Here is a 17,982-nt window from a genome sequence, read left to right as displayed (position 1 = left end):
TTTATATGATAATTAATTATTAGGCTAATCAACTATTTTATTCGATCTTTAATTATTTATATGGTTCCGACATCTTCACTAAATTTTTATTTTTCTAATATCAATGGGTATATGATCCATCAAAAAAGATTAAAGATTGAACTTTCGTTTTTAATCAATCATGAACATAAAGCGTTGTTTTTGTTAATTTTCCGGTGTGCAACTGTTGCATGCAAATTGGGTGTTCATTGTTCTGCTGTTGTCCAATCAACTGCAACAAAAAACAGAAGGCAAAAATTACCACCTGCTCTTAGTTATAAAAGTCGAAATTACCAATGTTTGGAGTGTAGGCTGTGTAACAAAAAACTTTTTTTTTTCTTTCGAAATTTTAATTTTCAAGTTAATTAAAAGCTGTAACCGTGGTCACATGTTCGTTAGTTATATTTTTTTGTTAAATTGAAAGAAAAAAAAACCATCTTGGAATCGCGGAATGAGCGGTTTTAAAGTCTCTTTCGTTTGGGGTTGAAAATATAAATTTCAAATTTTTTTTAAAGCATAAATATAATACAAATTTTAGTTTTCGAACTCAAAAATGTAAAGTTTAGATTAAGAAGTAATAGAAAACAGTAATAGTACATAGTGATAATAAATAATGATAGTAAATAGTAATAGTAAGAGTAATAATAATTAGAAATAGTAATATATAGTTATAGTAGTAGTATAAGGCAGCGATTCTCAAATGGTGCTTCGCGGATCCCTATAGGGTTCCGTGGAAGAGTTAAAAGAGTTCCGGGAGTTAGTACTTTTTATAATCAGTGATGAGGTTTGAAACCTCCTATTGTATTCAGATCCAATCTATAATTCATAATTTATTTAATCTTACGGTTGCCTCGATGAAACTATTTAAAGTAAAATGCCAATGAAATAAAGATGGAATTTTTTTTAAGGGAAAATATATTTCTAATGACAATATATTGAACAAATTATGATGAAAAAAACGAGCATTTATAAAATATTCCATTAATATTTCCTATTGTGCTTTTCAATCAAAATAACAGAATTCTTTAATAAAGAGATGTGTTTCCATATTATAGTAGTTCTTTTAAGTTTTCATTTTGAAGTAAACCATAATTCGGCTTCTTTTAATCATTTTCAGCTTATGTCATATCATATCATATATGTCTTATATTATCATGTATGTTACAGCCAACGTATGTTACAAGTCGGTTATTAATACTAACTGGTCAATATTAATAATTGCCAAATAAGCCGGTTAAAGTGAAAAATTTAAGCGAATTTATCACATTAACCGGTTATTATTAATAATAACCAATAAAGTTTGGTCTATGTCATTCTTTCGCGTTTTTATTGTGGATATTTCGGCATCATGATCTGCAACGTCAACTGCAATCGCCAAGGTGCTATATTGATTTTAAGCTGGAAATTTAAAATTAAAAAATATAAAAAATTTTAAAAAAACATTTAGATGTTTGCCGGAGGGTTTCTACAAGTTATAAAGCTTCAAGCTGGTCCCTATCTGGGATGTTTTTTTCTTTTAGTTTCTTGCGGGCAAGTGCCCGGAAGTTGCCAAGATTAGCGATTATTCTGCCACAGATCACGATACGGAAATCTCCCCTTTTTATTTTTCACTTTGATCAAAAGAAGCAGTTATTATTCATTTTGACCGGTTAGTATTAATAATAATCGGATTTTTTATTTTAACCGTAACACGTATACAAAGAGATGCACCCATTTCTCACTGCTATAATAAACCATTCAATCACATTGACCAAACTTCATTGGTTATTAATTAATAATAACTGGTTAAAGTGAATAATTTGCGATGTTTCTAACTTTGACCAAAAGAAGCGGTTATTATTAATATTGACCGATTAGTATTAATAATAACCGGATCTATTATTTTAACCGTTACATATACACCAGAAACAAACTCATAACTAGACTAGATATAGGCACAAGGGCTGAAAATTTAACTGTCGGACATTAATACTAATTTATGATTATTAATGATAAAGCGATGAAAAATCTTCATTTCTGTAATTAAATATTTTAAATATAGTCTTTTATAGGTTATAACGTTCACAGTTACTTTAAAAGTTTATTTATAAAGTCGGTGTTCCACCGAAAGAAGGTTGATTATTTAGAGTTCCACAGCCGAAAAAAATGGGAACCGTTAATATAAAGGAATAGTAAAATTTTGGTCCCCCAAAATTTACAACAAAACCAAAAATGCGGAATCAACATGATGCTCATTCAAGAATGGTCAACACATTAAAAAAATAATACCGCGGGAGAAACCTTTCATGGCAAATTCTGTTTAACCAACACAAGTATATGGATGGGTGATCGTGTAAAGCTAAGGGTGGCGGCGCTAGTGGTAAAATTGCTCTTTCCAAACTTCCGGGTTACTGCTTCCGATATATTTTTACGCCGCAGATTGAGAAAACGCGCCATCATATTATTGCATCATATCTTTTGCAGTATTTCACATGTACCGAGTTCTTTCTTTCAGCCTTTAAACTTCAGCATTATCATATTAATATTATAATCATTAGAATATTTTCTAATTAGGCTAACTTAAATAGATATTTTTGGGGATATTTTATTAAAATGTAGCCAAATAAGGGATAAAATACAAAACATGGCAAACCTTAAGAATTATTCACAATGAGATATTAACTTTCCAAAATTTTTTTTGGCCTTACGACCTCTGAGAATCAATACATTTCTGAAAGCTCTTATGANATATATATATATATATATATATATATATATATATATATATATATATATATATATATATATATATATATATATATATATATATATATATATATATATATATATATATATATATATATATATATATATATATATATATATATATATATATATATATATATATATATATATATATATATATATATATATATATATATATATATATATATATATATATATATATATATATATATATATATATATATATATATATATATATATATATATATATATATATATATATATATATATATATATATATATATATATATATATATATATATATATATATATATATATATATATATATATATATATATATATATATATATATATATATATATATATATATATATATATATATATATATATATATATATATATATATATATATATATATATATATATATATATATATATATATATATATATATATATATATATATATATATATATATATATATATATATATATATATATATATATATATATATATATATATATATATATATATATATATATATATATATATATATATATATATATATATATATATATATATATATATATATATATATATATATATATATATATATATATATATATATATATATATATATATATATATATATATATATATATATATATATATATATATATATATATATATATATATATATATATATATATATATATATATATATATATATATATATATATATATATATATATATATATATATATATATATATATATATATATATATATATATATATATATATATATATATATATATATATATATATATATATATATATATATATATATATATATATATATATATATATATATATATATATATATATATATATATATATATATATATATATATATATATATATATATATATATATATATATATATATATATATATATATATATATATATATATATATATATATATATATATATATATATATATATATATATATATATATATATATATATATATATATATATATATATATATATATATATATATATATATATATATATATATATATATATATATATATATATATATATATATATATATATATATATATATATATCCTTAAGTTTTTGGTAGGTTATATATATATATATATATATATATATGTATATATATATATATATATATATATATATATATATGCATGCAGATAAACTGCTGGATTAGAATTCAAGGTGCTTTCATCAAACTGAATGAATGCCTTCGAAGCTTATCTTTTCCTGTCAAACTAATAATGTGCTAATAAAATTAATGTTGATACAAAAATAAGTTTATAGCAAACCGTTTTTCACTTAAATTTATGAGATCAATCTAAATTCTTTTTTAAATCCATTAAATTGTAACCATATTGAGTTTTTTTCAAAAACGTCTCTTTCAACAATTAATGTCTTCATCGAATAAAATGAATGGACTGAGTGCTCAATTTTACTTCATTTATTTCGCTGTCACATTAACCCAATGTTTGTCTCCATACGTTAAGATTATCTGAGCAAAAACAAATGTTGTTTTATCGTAATATTTACGTTTCTGTCAAAGGTTATGCATGCAACTCTATTTATCCCAGTTTAATAGCGGTACCGAAAGCTTGCCTGTCTTCCATTAAAAAAAATGGCCAAAAAAAAGAGAACATTTTTTTTATCAGTGAAATTTCTGAGCCAGCCTCGAAGTGATTTGTATATCAGACGTGCGAGATGATTGCGTGATGAAATCCATCTAAGTTCTTATAATTCTTTTTTCTTGCAGGCTGGCTACAGTCCTCTGCATCAGGCAGCCACTGAAGGTCACGAAGAAGTGGTGAAAATTCTTCTAAAGAGCGGATGCCATGTCGATACGCAAGACGAACTGGTTAGTTTTTAAGAAATTCTCCTTGATGAAGATTTTCCTTTTATTTTCCCCCCACTTGTTTCCGAATTATTTCAACGAAATAAAAATATTTCACCAGATATGGGCATTAAATACGATGCTGGCTATCATATTAATCGCCAAGACTAGTTTCTCTTGCCTCCAGCAGTTTCACTTCCACATAAAATGTGATATATCTCGATAAAGATTTCATTATTTTTTTCTGTAAGTTAATAAAGGAGACACCTTCTGAGAATTCAGAACACAAATACTTGCTCTTATCGAGATAATTGAATGGATAAAATGGCTTGATACTTTAGGGTCACAAACTCATGCCTACCAGCTTTTACTCTTTCAAAGAAAGATTTTTTTCCGAGTGACACCGAAATTAGAATTGAATGACAATTGGAGGAAGAAACATTTTTATATTTTTACTCAGCTTAACCCGTTGGAGTCTGATTTATTTAAATTCCGAATTAAAGGAAACATCTAAATTTAAGACAGGTAGTAAGTTTTTGATTAACGCCGTTTTTTGAATCTCTGTCGCCAAGGAAAATAAAAAAAATCCATAGTTTAAGTGCCTTACACTCAAAGTAATACAATAATTTTAAACTCTATATATCATCTGGCCGTGAAGAATTATCTGGACTTTAGAACTGATAAATAACTTAAAGGTTATTAAACATTATTTAAAAATAGTCAATTTGACGACATTTTTTCTACCTTGATGACAGTTATCAAAATCATTGCCGTAATAGCAGTTTTTGAAAATTTTTATGAGCCCATATAATGCAGCATTGGGTTAAGTTTTTTAAAATTAAAAAATTAGACCACAAGCGCTTTTCAATTTTAAAAAAAAATGGGGCTTNTGATGACAGTTATCAAAATCATTGCCGTAATAGCAGTTTTTAAAAATTTTTATGAGCCTGTGGCGTAACTACCACTACAAAAGTTTAACATCATTCACTAGTATATAAAGCATGCTAACTTGATTCTATCACAAGGTTACCTTTTGATAGATGACGGTTGGCATGGCCGAATAACTCCGCCCTCGACGTTTTGGACCATTTTCAAAATAGGCTTAGACAGCGCTGGCTTTAGATAGGCTAAACTTAACCTAACAGTCATGAATAACAATTGAGAAGTCACCGCAGTTATGAAAATAGAATATTATTTGCAAAAAAGCATAATTTCATAGGATGACGAAGCCTTCGAAAAACAGCCTTAAGAATGATAGGAAACTTTTAGTAGATTAGTTACCAAATCTAACCTGATACCTTCACTAAATGCTTTGTCGTTCACAAAATGTGGTATTTATCAATGCATTATCTCTTTCTGAAACAGACTGACAGAGATATAAATTCCCAGCTACTTTTTTGTTCGAAATAAATGCATGACGAGTCCCAATCGTCAGGTGAAGTGATTAACCCGTTTATGCCCAGGCTCCAAAAAGCAGTCTATATATGAAAAATTACTATAAAAAATGTGGTTTATCATGTTTGTCTATACTAAGTGGATATTTAATTTTGCTACCTACTTCTTTAAGTAAAAAAAAACAATGTGCCTTACTTCATATCCAATTTTAAAAGTTTATAATATTAATATATTATGGAGACACAGACCTACCATGTTTCTGTTAGATTAATCCAAGAAATGGACCACTTATGGAATCACTTTTTGTTCGTTTATGAGTAAATAACTGTTCTTTAAAATGATCACTAGGAACAAATGGTTAAGTATATCTACTTCCAGGTCATAATATCTTTTTATTTTTCTGAACAAATCATGATGATCTTACAACATGATTTAATAAATCAAAAAGGCCACTAGAAATCTTTAGACTGTGTCGATGATTAAGTTAAATACACCATTTATGTATTAATTTCTTGCAACACATTCATATGCAGACTTGTGGGGTTCAATACAAAGGTAGCTTATATTGTCAATATGAAGAACAGACATCACAAAAACACGCATAGGGTTGCGAAGGGTTTTGAACCCATACTACCTACACTCTACAGAGCATTTGGCGTAACCACTCAGCCAAGGAGGTTCTGACACTATCATACTTGCTCCGGAAAATTTTATATTTTATATTTATTGCGGTAGCAAAATTTATGCAATCGCATTTTATTCTTGTTTAAATAAATGCGATTAAAAATGGTATTGACCATCGTTACATACATATACCCTATCTACCAATAAGCATTTGGACACGTGTGATAGAAAAGAAAAAGAAACTTTTTTCCTAATCAATAGTTGGTAGAGCCTCCACGCTGTAATTGCCTCCACGAGAGGCAATTACAGCGTCAACCCTCCGGGGCATACTTTCCACAGTCATTGTGTGACGACTAATGGTATTTTCTTCCACTCGGCTTGTAGAAGACATGTTAGTTCCTTCACTGATTTTGGACGGGTGGTACACTCCTTAATTCAGCGATCCAACTCATCCCAGAGGTTCGCAATAGGGTTCAGGTCTGGGCTCTGGGCAGGCCAGTCCATTCGATTAACCCCATTGGCACCATACCAAGCCTTGGTGACCCTCGCAACATGACAGCTGGCATTGTCTTCCTGGAAGTAACAGGGTTCCACCCCATAAAAGTGCCACAATGTAGGAAGCACATTGTCATCCAAAATAGTGCAGTAGGCATCGGTGTTGAGCTTACCATAAATGGGGACCAAGGATCCCAATCAATACCAGGAGAAACACCCCCAGACCTTAATTCCACCTCCGCAGAACTTGACTGTTGGCACAATGCATTCTGGAAGGAGACGTTCTTCAGTCATACACCAGACCCTGCCATCCGAACCTTGATTCGTCGCTCCAAAGAACCGCTGATCGACTGTCCAATTTCGATGTGCTCTGCACCACATTAACCGGTTGGACTTCCAAGCAGATGTGCTTGGAAGAACCATGAAAACCAAGCAGATGTGCTTCCTTGCGGATGATATTAATTGAAACAACACTTCCGGATGCCTGTTGAAACTCCTGCTGTATGGGGGTGCGGTTCTTCCGAATTTCTATGGAGTTTGGGTAAGTCAACTGGCTAGATATGTCCCTTAAGGATCGACCATTTTTGTGATACACCAACAATACCTTTTTCGAAGTCAGAGAGCTCCGAATTGCGTGGCATCTTGCATGGGACTAATGCCGATGTACCAAACACGATATATACAGGTGGTGGGAGTGACGTATCTCAGGACCGCAGATATAGTCATTTGCAATGGTGTCTAAATACTTATTGGTAGATAGTGTATATAGAAGAAGTAAAATTATTCAAATAAAATAATTTTAAAAAAAATATTTAAAAAAAACAGATAAAAAAAGAAAACAAGAATATTAAGAAGCCGGGAAACAAAATAATGAATACATATAATCTCGCCACCAGCCCACATGACCATATCCGCGAAAAGGAATGCTTTCCAATATTGCACTAATAAAGCCAAAGCAGCAAAACACATCAATACAATATANTATGAAAGTAACTATATATATATATATAGCCAGGTATCCGCTTCTTAAAGGAGTTTGTACCATTGTTTATGGGACATCTGCTATGTTACGCGACTCTCAGACGAGTTAACCAGGTTAAAAATTGATAGTTGCATCCTGAAAATTAGAAATTTAAACAAAAATAAGCATTCCCCGCAATCTACAAACAGAAAAATAATGGACAAATGGAAACTCGGCATTTTCTTTCTCGGGAAAATAAATAATCCTTGAACCATAGAAATTTATCATGCAATTTTTTAAAAAAGAAGAGCATTTAAAAATACATAATTTATTTCCATACAAAAAAAGAAATGATGGATTAGAAACATTCCAAATCGATGATAATCCATCACAGAACAAAACTTAGTTTCAAATCACACTGGAGCGAGACAAATTAGAATAAAACTTTTACTGCTTTCTTGATTTTTTGTTAAACTCTGTCACGCATTCGACAACAACCCGGATTTTCACTCAGCTCTCCTCAGAACGTAAATGAGCGCGAAGAAGGAATTGTCTCAGCGTTTTTTGCGAACGCTTGCCTAACCCTTCATGGCTCGACGGTACTTCAAAATATCCTCTTTTTTAAACAATGAATGAAAAAAGTATTTTTACCATAAGATCAATCTTCGTACCAATTTCAATTCAAATCCTATTCTAATACTTTAATTCCAGAATGCTGTTTTCACATTTTCTGCGAATTATAATTACACAAAATTGCGAAATGTTTTTTGTTTTTCTTTTTAAGTGCCTTGAAATTTTAACTCGCTTTTACTCGAGAAAATGGGTGAATTAAATCGAAATTTTGTTTTAAAAAAATGTTAACCATTGTCAACAACTAAGTTTCTGCGAGTAAAGTTAAGACGATATTTAAAAAATAAAATAACTTTGGCTTTCAGAGAAATGGTATTTTATTTTATTTTATAATCAGCATTGGACTGCCGATTCATTTGGGTTTACGACCATTAATACTCAACTTCGTAACCTTGTCATTTTAAACCCCCCAACCGAAAAGAAAGTGAATTCTTGGATCAATCCTTGGGACAAACTAGCCTTGATAGCGGATTTTTAGTTGGAACTAACCCGCATTTGCGTTGCATGGAGACGAAAACCACCCATGATTAGCCTGATGGTAAGGGGACTCTAACTCATGATTAGTCTACCACTGAGGACATTTTACGTCAGCACTGTGGTCGGTGCGAGATGGCTGCGGAATTCGTATCGACCAGCCATTGCTGGGATTCGAAACCGGGTCACATCATTGGAAGGCGAGAGATCTATCCTCTGAGTCACTATGGCTAGAGAAATGATATCAAAGATATTCCATTATTATTAATTACACTGAACGGTCCTTTTGAATAAGAAAAACAAACCTTAACAAAAATACCTCACTTCAAATTGAGTTAAAAAATTCAATACTAATGCAAAGTTTATTGAGCGGAAATATGGCGTAAAATTAACAAATGCATTTGAAAGTTTTTCTGGTGGAAATGGATCCACAAAGTTAAAAAAATCTGAACTACTTTTGACAAGAAAACAAAGCAATATCTATTGCAAAGTTTTATTTCTGTGTTATTATTCACCGTAAGCAGTATAAATGATTTACAGAAAAAAAAAACTCATTTTTTTTGAATAGGGTAACTGCAAGCATCGTCACACGTGGGAATCGAACCTGATTGGTTGTTGAATCGTGGCATTTATTTATGCCATGATTTAGCAGTCAAGCAGGAGACCCAGTAAAATCTGATCCAAAAAATTATTAGGAGAGATAATAAACCAAGCCCAATAGCCATACCGTTAAACGCGCCACCTTGTTCATACACAATCTTCTGCTCCTCGAGTTCCCGGTGGTTCTCAATTATATTACAATGAGTTGCACAGCGTATCTATATTTTTAAAAATAAAATGAAAGACTTTTTTCTTTTGCAGCACGGGAATACAGCTCTTCATGAATCAGCTTGGAAGGGATTCAGTCGGACATTAGAGATTCTCTGCAAGCACAACGCCAATGTTTATATAAAGAATAACGTAAGATTGCTGACTAATTCTTTCAAATGTGAACTCAATAACTCTATGTAATCTATATATATATGAACTTGTTTATGTGAACTTCTATAGAAGAACTTCCTTCTGTATGAACACGGCTCACTCCACTCTTACACCCCTTTGACTGCTTTTTAATAATCATTGTTTTTTCCCCTTAAAAATCGAAACTTTTCCAACAAAAAAAAAGAGAACATTTTGTGTATAATTATTATAGTTTTATGTAAGAAAGTTTCATTAATTCGTTAATCGTAACAAAAATTGGGTTTCAAACACCGGGGAACATTTTTTTGTTTTGCTTCATGAGATTTTGAACAGATCTTAAATATTTTTTGACGGAACTAACCCGCATTTTTTTTACATTTAGAGGAAAACTACGAAAACCAACCACGGTTAGCCTGATGGTAAGGGTACTTTAACGCATGATTTGAGGATATTTTAAGTCAGCACTGTGGCTGGTGCGAGCCGGGTGCGTAATTCATATCGACCGGCCATGGCTGCGATTCGCACTCGGTTCACCTCATTAGAAGGCGAACGCTCTATCCCTTGAGCCACCGCGGCGCTCATAGCTTATTTCTCTAAGTTTTTGCGTTTCTTTGAGGACATGAATAATGTGTTCAGTATTATTTCGTTAGTATATCCAGTGATAATCACAGTAATTTTTTAATAAGTAGTATATAATTTTCCTTATTTTCTTCAAATAAATAATGTGTTGGAGTTCTAAATTTCAAAATTTAAAACACTAAGCGAAGTGGAAAAGGTACTAATATTTTAAAGTATTAAATAAAAGCGAAACTTTTTCAGTTGTAAAGGCGGCTCCTTTGCTAGAGGGGATTGTGCAGCAGTCCATAAAGACAATGCTTTCTCAATTTATAATTAATATGCTCTATTTTTGTTGCATGTTACACAACTTTGCAGTGTAAACACTCCCCCAACATATTCCCATTAACTTAATAAAGGAAAAAAAAAGAGAACATAAAAGTGTGGGTAGGTGTCTCCCCCCGTTAACAAAATTACATTAATGTAATATAAAAAGCATGCTATCGAATACACTCTTCATTGAAACAAATACATTAATAAGAAGTAATGCCTTTTTATTGTTTACTCAAATAAAATTAAATAAATAAATAAATGAAACTTTTATGTCAATTAATTAATTTCTTTTTAATTTCAGGGAGGTTTTACCCCTCTTCATTTAGCCTGCCAAAATGGTCATAATCAAAGTTGTAGAGTTTTATTGCTATCTGCTTGCAAACCAGATGTCAGGAACAGTGTAAGTGCATTGCTGGTCTAATCCATTGCTTTTATAGTTAAGATACGAAAAATTTCAACGAAAGGAACTCCACAGGATATTACTTAAAACCATATTCATTGAAGTGCTGTAGGTAAACCAATAACACACTGTAATTTTACACGCAAGTTGCTAGTGCTAGTTTTTTTTTTTTCTTTTTGGTTGAAAATAAAATAAAATAAAATTAAAAAAGTTATCGTCGATAAACATTTTTGAAAATCGCATTGAACTAGAAAATTACTTAGAAATGTCAAGATAATGTATCGTGCCCGCTTAAAAAACAAAGTATCAGAATTGAAAAATATGCCTTTCTTTGCAATGCAAAAATTGAAGGAAATGCTTAATTATTGTATATTGCATGGATGCCAACTGCTCCGTATTTTGTATAAGTTTTTATAAATTGGTAATGAATTTAACCCCTTCCTTTTTTCTCCCGTCAAAATAACGGGGTGATGTTTCGCCCTCTATTTCTCGCGCCCCTGATATTTCCGAGCTGGTGTGTTTGAAAGTAACTAACTAAAATGATTAAAGGAATCACGCTTATTTCTCAATCCAATCACCAAGTGACAGTTCCAGACTATTTGCCATCCATTTAGAGATAGTTTATTTTAAACTAGATGTCAGCACGCATCAAACATGTAAGTTAAAAATTAACTCAAAAATTAAGAATGACTAGATATATTATATATCTAGTCATAGCTCTTGGATTTATATAATTTCTTGAATTAAAAAAAATGGATTCTTTTATGACTGTTTTTTTTTTCTTCTTCAAAATTATGAAACCATTAAGGGGTTAAACATAAAACTTCCTGAATAAGAGACATTTTCGGTAATTCTCTAAATGTCTTCCAACAAGATGACTACAATCTACTGCTAAAGGACATTTTATATCAGGCTTTGTATATTTGATTTGTTGTGGTGGAAGAATAGTTTATAATCATATTTACTAAACTAAAAATAGTTATCACAAGAAAATATTTGTTTACAAAGCGGAGCCAGTTGGTATCTTTGATATAGTAAAGTAGAGTCACTATATATATAGACATAGCGATTCGGTTTAAAATTTGCAATACTTTTTATATTTTAATAAATTTATAGAGTGTAATTTTAAATTGTAAAAATCGCTTACCTATTTAATTTTCTAATCTTATCAGATGAAATCTACTATTTCCACTTTTTTATTACGGACTTCGTTAAATTGCTTTTTGATTAAAAGATGCTTCTCCTTACATTCATGTTAAAATAGTCAACTTTGATGTAGTCTTTTACAGGAAACAAACTAAATGTTTCTTCCATTTAAAAAAAAAAAAATAATAATAACCTTGTTTTTTTGCTCCGTTTTTCTTTTTATGGTGCATATTTTGGTGTTTTATTCCTTTTTTAATTTCCATCACTGACTTATTTTTTTATTTACACAGAAACCAAATTCTCTGAATTTTAAAACATCTCCACGTTAAAATGGATAAGAAAATGAAAGTTTAAATTGATTATACATTTTCCGAGAAAAAGTACATCAATGATGGCCGGCAAAGAGCATCTGATTCCCAATATGTATTTTATATCGTCAAAAGGTTTAATAGTTGTACATTTCTTTTTCAGTATGGTGATGCTCCCCTCCATACAGCAGCTAGATACGGACATGCCGGTGTTTTGAGAATATTAATCAGTGCTTTCTGTAATGTAAATGAAAAAAACAAGGTATGATTCTCAGAATGTGATATAGTTCTTTTCCTTATTAACTATGTTTTTAATACCATTTAACACGTTATTATGATAGGAAGATTTTTTTTATTAAGTAATGTATAAAACTTTAATAATTGACACTCAATTGAATGATTTATTATGCACAAATTTAGAGAAGCTAATATGCGTTAATACAAATTTATTGAAATGAAAACTTCAATCATTCAGATAAGAAACTTTTACTTATGAAGATTAAATGCATGTCGCTACATTATTAATTAGGGAGAGTGCACAAATATTTTACATTTTCTAATTTAACTCAAAAGAGTTAATGGTGGTTTTCGTAACGCAAATTTCAAGTTAATGGTGGATTTTTGAAATGCCTATAATAAAGTTACAAGTTTTCCCGGCAAAGCGAGAACTAATGATGTTCGAAAATCTCTACATTTTCTTGGGGTGCTGCCATTCTTATTGACACTTACATAATATATTCAGGAACCAATTTTCGTAAGCTTTTCAAATATAAAATATCCAAAACATACGGAATACATTAAATGGCCAAAAAAACCTTATGGCCGCTTGAAATCCACTCAGCTTCAGCAATCCACTGTTGGTCCTCCTTTTGCATAGATGCCAGCTTTCATACATCTGGGGTAACCAGTTTTAGTCAGCTGACCATACGAGTTGACTTCAGGGGTCCATCACAGATGAAAAGTGTGCTGGCTGTGTGGATGGTCGATTTGGCAAGTTACGCTATTTGCATTCTAAAAAGTCGTCCCAAAGATGTTCTATGGGTCTTGAGATCAGGACTTTGTGAAGACCAGTTCAGTTTTTGAACACCCATTTCGCAAAACCATGGTTGCTTTAGTATGGGCCATCCCGGAAATAGAATATCGCGGAAATAGAGCATCGTCATAGAGTCGAGAGATCAGTTTTGTTAAAAATGCCCACATACATTTCATTGTTCCTGTTTACAACCACAGGAACTTAACTGAGGTGGCTCAGGGGATAGAGCGTTGCGCCAAGGAGGCGTATCAGGTTTGAATGTCAGTTGGGGCTGGTTGATAAGAAATCTGCTCTCGGCTCGCACCGACCACAGTGTGGAAGTAAAATATCCTCATCTTCACTGGTAGACACCGTGGGTTCAAATCTTGGTTGGTGTTTCTCTCTATGTAATACAAATGAGAGTTTCTTCAAAAAGTTCTACACGGAAGCTAATTTGCCCCAATGCTTGGTTCAGGAGTTCTCTTGTCTTCTGGGTTAGGTTCAAAATTACAAGCCTATGGAGTTGAACATTGATAGTCGTAAAAGTCAGGATTGAGTCGGTAATAAAATCCTAGGAACTGAAGGATCTAGTCCAAACTACGGAAAACAACCACCACACCATCATGGTCCAGATCAACTTCTTTACGTGAGTTTTCGGATATTTTTGGCATGATAGTGTATCTAGTTGAATTAGTTTTGTTAGTTTAATGAGTACATTTTAATTCGGATAGCAATAAGTCATGTTGTTAATACAAGACTCGTATCTTTTTAGTTTAGGTATTCACACTAAAACAATGTATAAAATTTAAACATTGATTATAACTTCCAACTGGTTGTCGATGATTATTATGGTTAAGTAACTATTATGATAACTATAATAATGTATTTTAAGTAATTATTGTGATCTCTTTTAATAGAATGGTGACACAGCATTGCATATATCAGCAGCTATGGGTCGAAATAAGCTAACAAGGATTCTTCTTGAAGCGGGAAGTGACCAGAAGATAAAAAATAATGTAAGATATGCATTTTTCTTTTCGAAAAAAATAATTTAGTTTTTATTAAAATATTTTCTTAAATGTCTCAAATAATATGCTTTTCTATGGAGAAAAAAAAACTTTTTTTAAAAAAAATACAAAAAAATACTTTACTGTTAAAAATATTTTGAGCGTGTATTTAAAATATTCTACTTTCATCAATGTAAAAAGCTACACTGTCCAGAATCCAGTCCTATTATTAATTTGACCATCACTTACTTTTGACGTCAATGTGAAATAACATATCATAGAAGAAGGCATGTGACAGCACATTGCTGTGGAGTGTATTAAAAGATGTCGAATAGAATAAAAAATCGTTTTAATCATTAACGTAATTCTGAAACGGTGTGATTTATATGACGTTCAAACGGGTTTGATCATTGCCTTTCTGGCCAAGAGTAGAAGCATTTTCGAAACGGCTAATTTTGTAAATTATTCTTGTGCCGCCATGGTAAAAGTATACCGTGCACCACGGGCCATAGATGACAGAGGTGAACGATGGCTGGCATTCGAGTGAATAGACGTGCAACTGACCGCCCACATGAATCAAGGGGCTACCAAAAGTGTCTCCTCAATGACGTTCAGTGAACGTTGGACCTCTACAGCAAATAAACCTATGCTGACGTTCCTATGTTCATCGACGACGAAGGCTGGAGTTTGCTCCTCAGTACTGCACTAGACGTCTCAGTAGTGACAGAGAGGTGTAAGAAATCACGCTTTATGTTCCATCGGACAGAGGGATGTTGACGTATACGGCGTGAAACGTCTGAAAGCAAACACTCTGAAACAATTTCCGGAACAAGTCGGAGGAAGGGACATTATGGTCTGGGGGGCATTTTTGTGGTATTCTATGCTCATCATTGTGGAAGGTACGATGGATCAACGCAAGTACTCATTTGTTCTTGCGAACCCTGTCCACCCTTATATGTGAATTGTTTTTCCTCAGGGTGATAGGATCTGCTAGCAGGACGATGAAACGAGTCATACAGTTCGAAAAGGTTGGAAGAGCACCAGGTTGAGTTTACTGTATTCTCTTGATCATCAAGCTTCCCGGACTTAAATCCAATCTAGAATCTGGGGGACCTGGTTCGCACCCTGAATCCTGAACCGCGTAATATTGAGCAGTTGCCCATTGCGCTAGAGTTTTGGAGTTATCAAGTTATTTTGTTATCTAGTTATTTGTGTAATACTGGATGGCAAAATCTTGACCAAAATCAAAACAGGAGTACAGATGTTTCTAAAATATTATGAAAGATATAAAATTATAAGTTTTGAAAATCTGAAATAAAATACAGTTAATTGTAAAAAATCTGATGGATATTAAGCAGGGTGCGTAGCCAAATTATTCAACAAAAAATAAGCAACTTTTAAGCACTTTTCAAGTATTCAAAAAATATTTTTAAGCACTTTAAAAAAGTACCATATTTGGGCAGGGCTGAAAAGTTTTTGACAATTGACGGTTTTATCTTGTTTCAACCGTCATGTCAAAACAAAAAAAAAAAAAAAAAAACTTTTGGTGTTGTTTTTAATCATGAAGTTTTGAATCATATAAAACGAATGGCTTTTTCATACACTACGGACTGACAATACGCCGAAATAGATTGGGGTTGAATGAATTCTGAAAACATTGAATAGAAAAATGTGAACTGCGTCTTTTTGCATAATTAGCAGCTAAAATTAAAATCAACACGGTAAAAGAAAAAAAATCTCATTTTAATAAAAGGAAAATTAAGAACTTTTTAAAAACACCCAATGAGAAAAGCACCTTTAAGGGCTTTTAAAAAATGAAAGTCGAAAATAAGCACCTTTAAGCACTTTTTAAAAACGCTACGCACCCTGTTAAATGAAATGAGGATAGAAACATTAAATGTGAGGAATATCTATTTTTAGCATTAAAAAAAAAATCTATATTGATGAATATAATCCCTTCTCCCCATTTAAATTTCATGCTATGTTCGCACATTCTCAAATGCATGTTTAATATTTTAGCCAACATTAAAATGTTTGTCATAATTGCCGTGAAACATTGTATAGATTATAGAAGAAGAAAAAATCAGAACGTGTAGAAACACTGTTTACAAAATATATACACTTGCAACTTTCATAACATATTCTAACGCCCAAAAAGTTGAGCGTTTTCAAAATGAAACTTAACACTCTTTAGTACAACCTCCTCCGTAACGATCCGTTCATTATAAAGGTCAAAAAGCAAGTCCTATTTCCTAGACCAAATGTTATTTTGGCACCCATTCCTATTAGAACGATCACATCCACACAGAACCATTTATTCCAATAAAAGCAATCAAAATTTTGTTCGACTTTTTTGTTTTCGTGATTATCAATTTGAAAATTAGACAAATTATTTTAAATAATTTCATAATATAATGTTTCCACTAAACAAATGAGTCATTTGCATATTAAACGTGAAACCTCTTGTATTCCTCTTTTTGAATGAAGTAAGAGTCGAGAGAGCAGTTTTGNCCATGTCTTAAGACAACTTAAAGTAACATCAGTGCAATTTCTGTTGTTGCAGATTAGATGACAAATAACTTATATTAAGTTGTAAGATGTTAGTTTAAGCAGGACTATTATTTTTTTTGGCTAGTTATTTATTTTTAGCTTGGTTATTAATTGTTTTTCTTAGCATTAATTGTTAATTTTTTTATAAATAATTGTTTATTTTTTTGCTTGTTTTTGTGAATTTTAATTTAATTGTGACATATGTTTCATAGTATAATAACAATTCTTAGTCTAATAACAATTGTGATCGGTGGCGTGCCCAAAATATTGTGTCTCGTGCCATAAATGGCACGCGTGCCATTGGTTCGCCATCCCTGATTTAGGATATCATTTGTGCTTTCACAATGCATTGACTTCATGTTATAACATCTACTTTCATTTAGACTAAAGGTCAAGCTTACTATATATACGACTATATGTTCTTTTCCTAAGTTCTCAAATTATCATATTGAAGATAAGTCTACATTAAGGTAACCAG

The 17,982-nt window shown here is 31.0% G+C and overlaps 1 protein-coding gene across 6 annotated transcripts in view; it reads left to right on the top strand.

Moving 5' to 3' along the window:
• The window catches only part of LOC107454760 (ankyrin repeat domain containing protein 6 diego), a 123,222-nt gene that overhangs the window by 100,414 nt on the left and 4,826 nt on the right, over positions 1-17,982 (top strand). For all 6 annotated transcript variants that reach the window (XM_043040551.2, XM_043040556.2, XM_043040552.2 and 3 more), the window contains 5 exons: positions 4,577-4,678; positions 10,095-10,193; positions 11,383-11,481; positions 13,099-13,197; positions 14,865-14,963. In XM_043040551.2, coding sequence (XP_042896485.1) covers positions 4,577-4,678; positions 10,095-10,193; positions 11,383-11,481; positions 13,099-13,197; positions 14,865-14,963 — 498 coding nt within the window. The remainder of the gene's footprint in view (positions 1-4,576; positions 4,679-10,094; positions 10,194-11,382; positions 11,482-13,098; positions 13,198-14,864; positions 14,964-17,982) is intronic.

This window comes from Parasteatoda tepidariorum, chromosome 3 (assembly GCF_043381705.1).
Source record: "Parasteatoda tepidariorum isolate YZ-2023 chromosome 3, CAS_Ptep_4.0, whole genome shotgun sequence".
In the NCBI taxonomy this organism is placed as follows: domain Eukaryota; kingdom Metazoa; phylum Arthropoda; class Arachnida; order Araneae; family Theridiidae; genus Parasteatoda; species Parasteatoda tepidariorum.
Note: the sequence above shows the minus strand (reverse complement) of the source record. Positions and strands in the feature narration are given on the sequence as shown.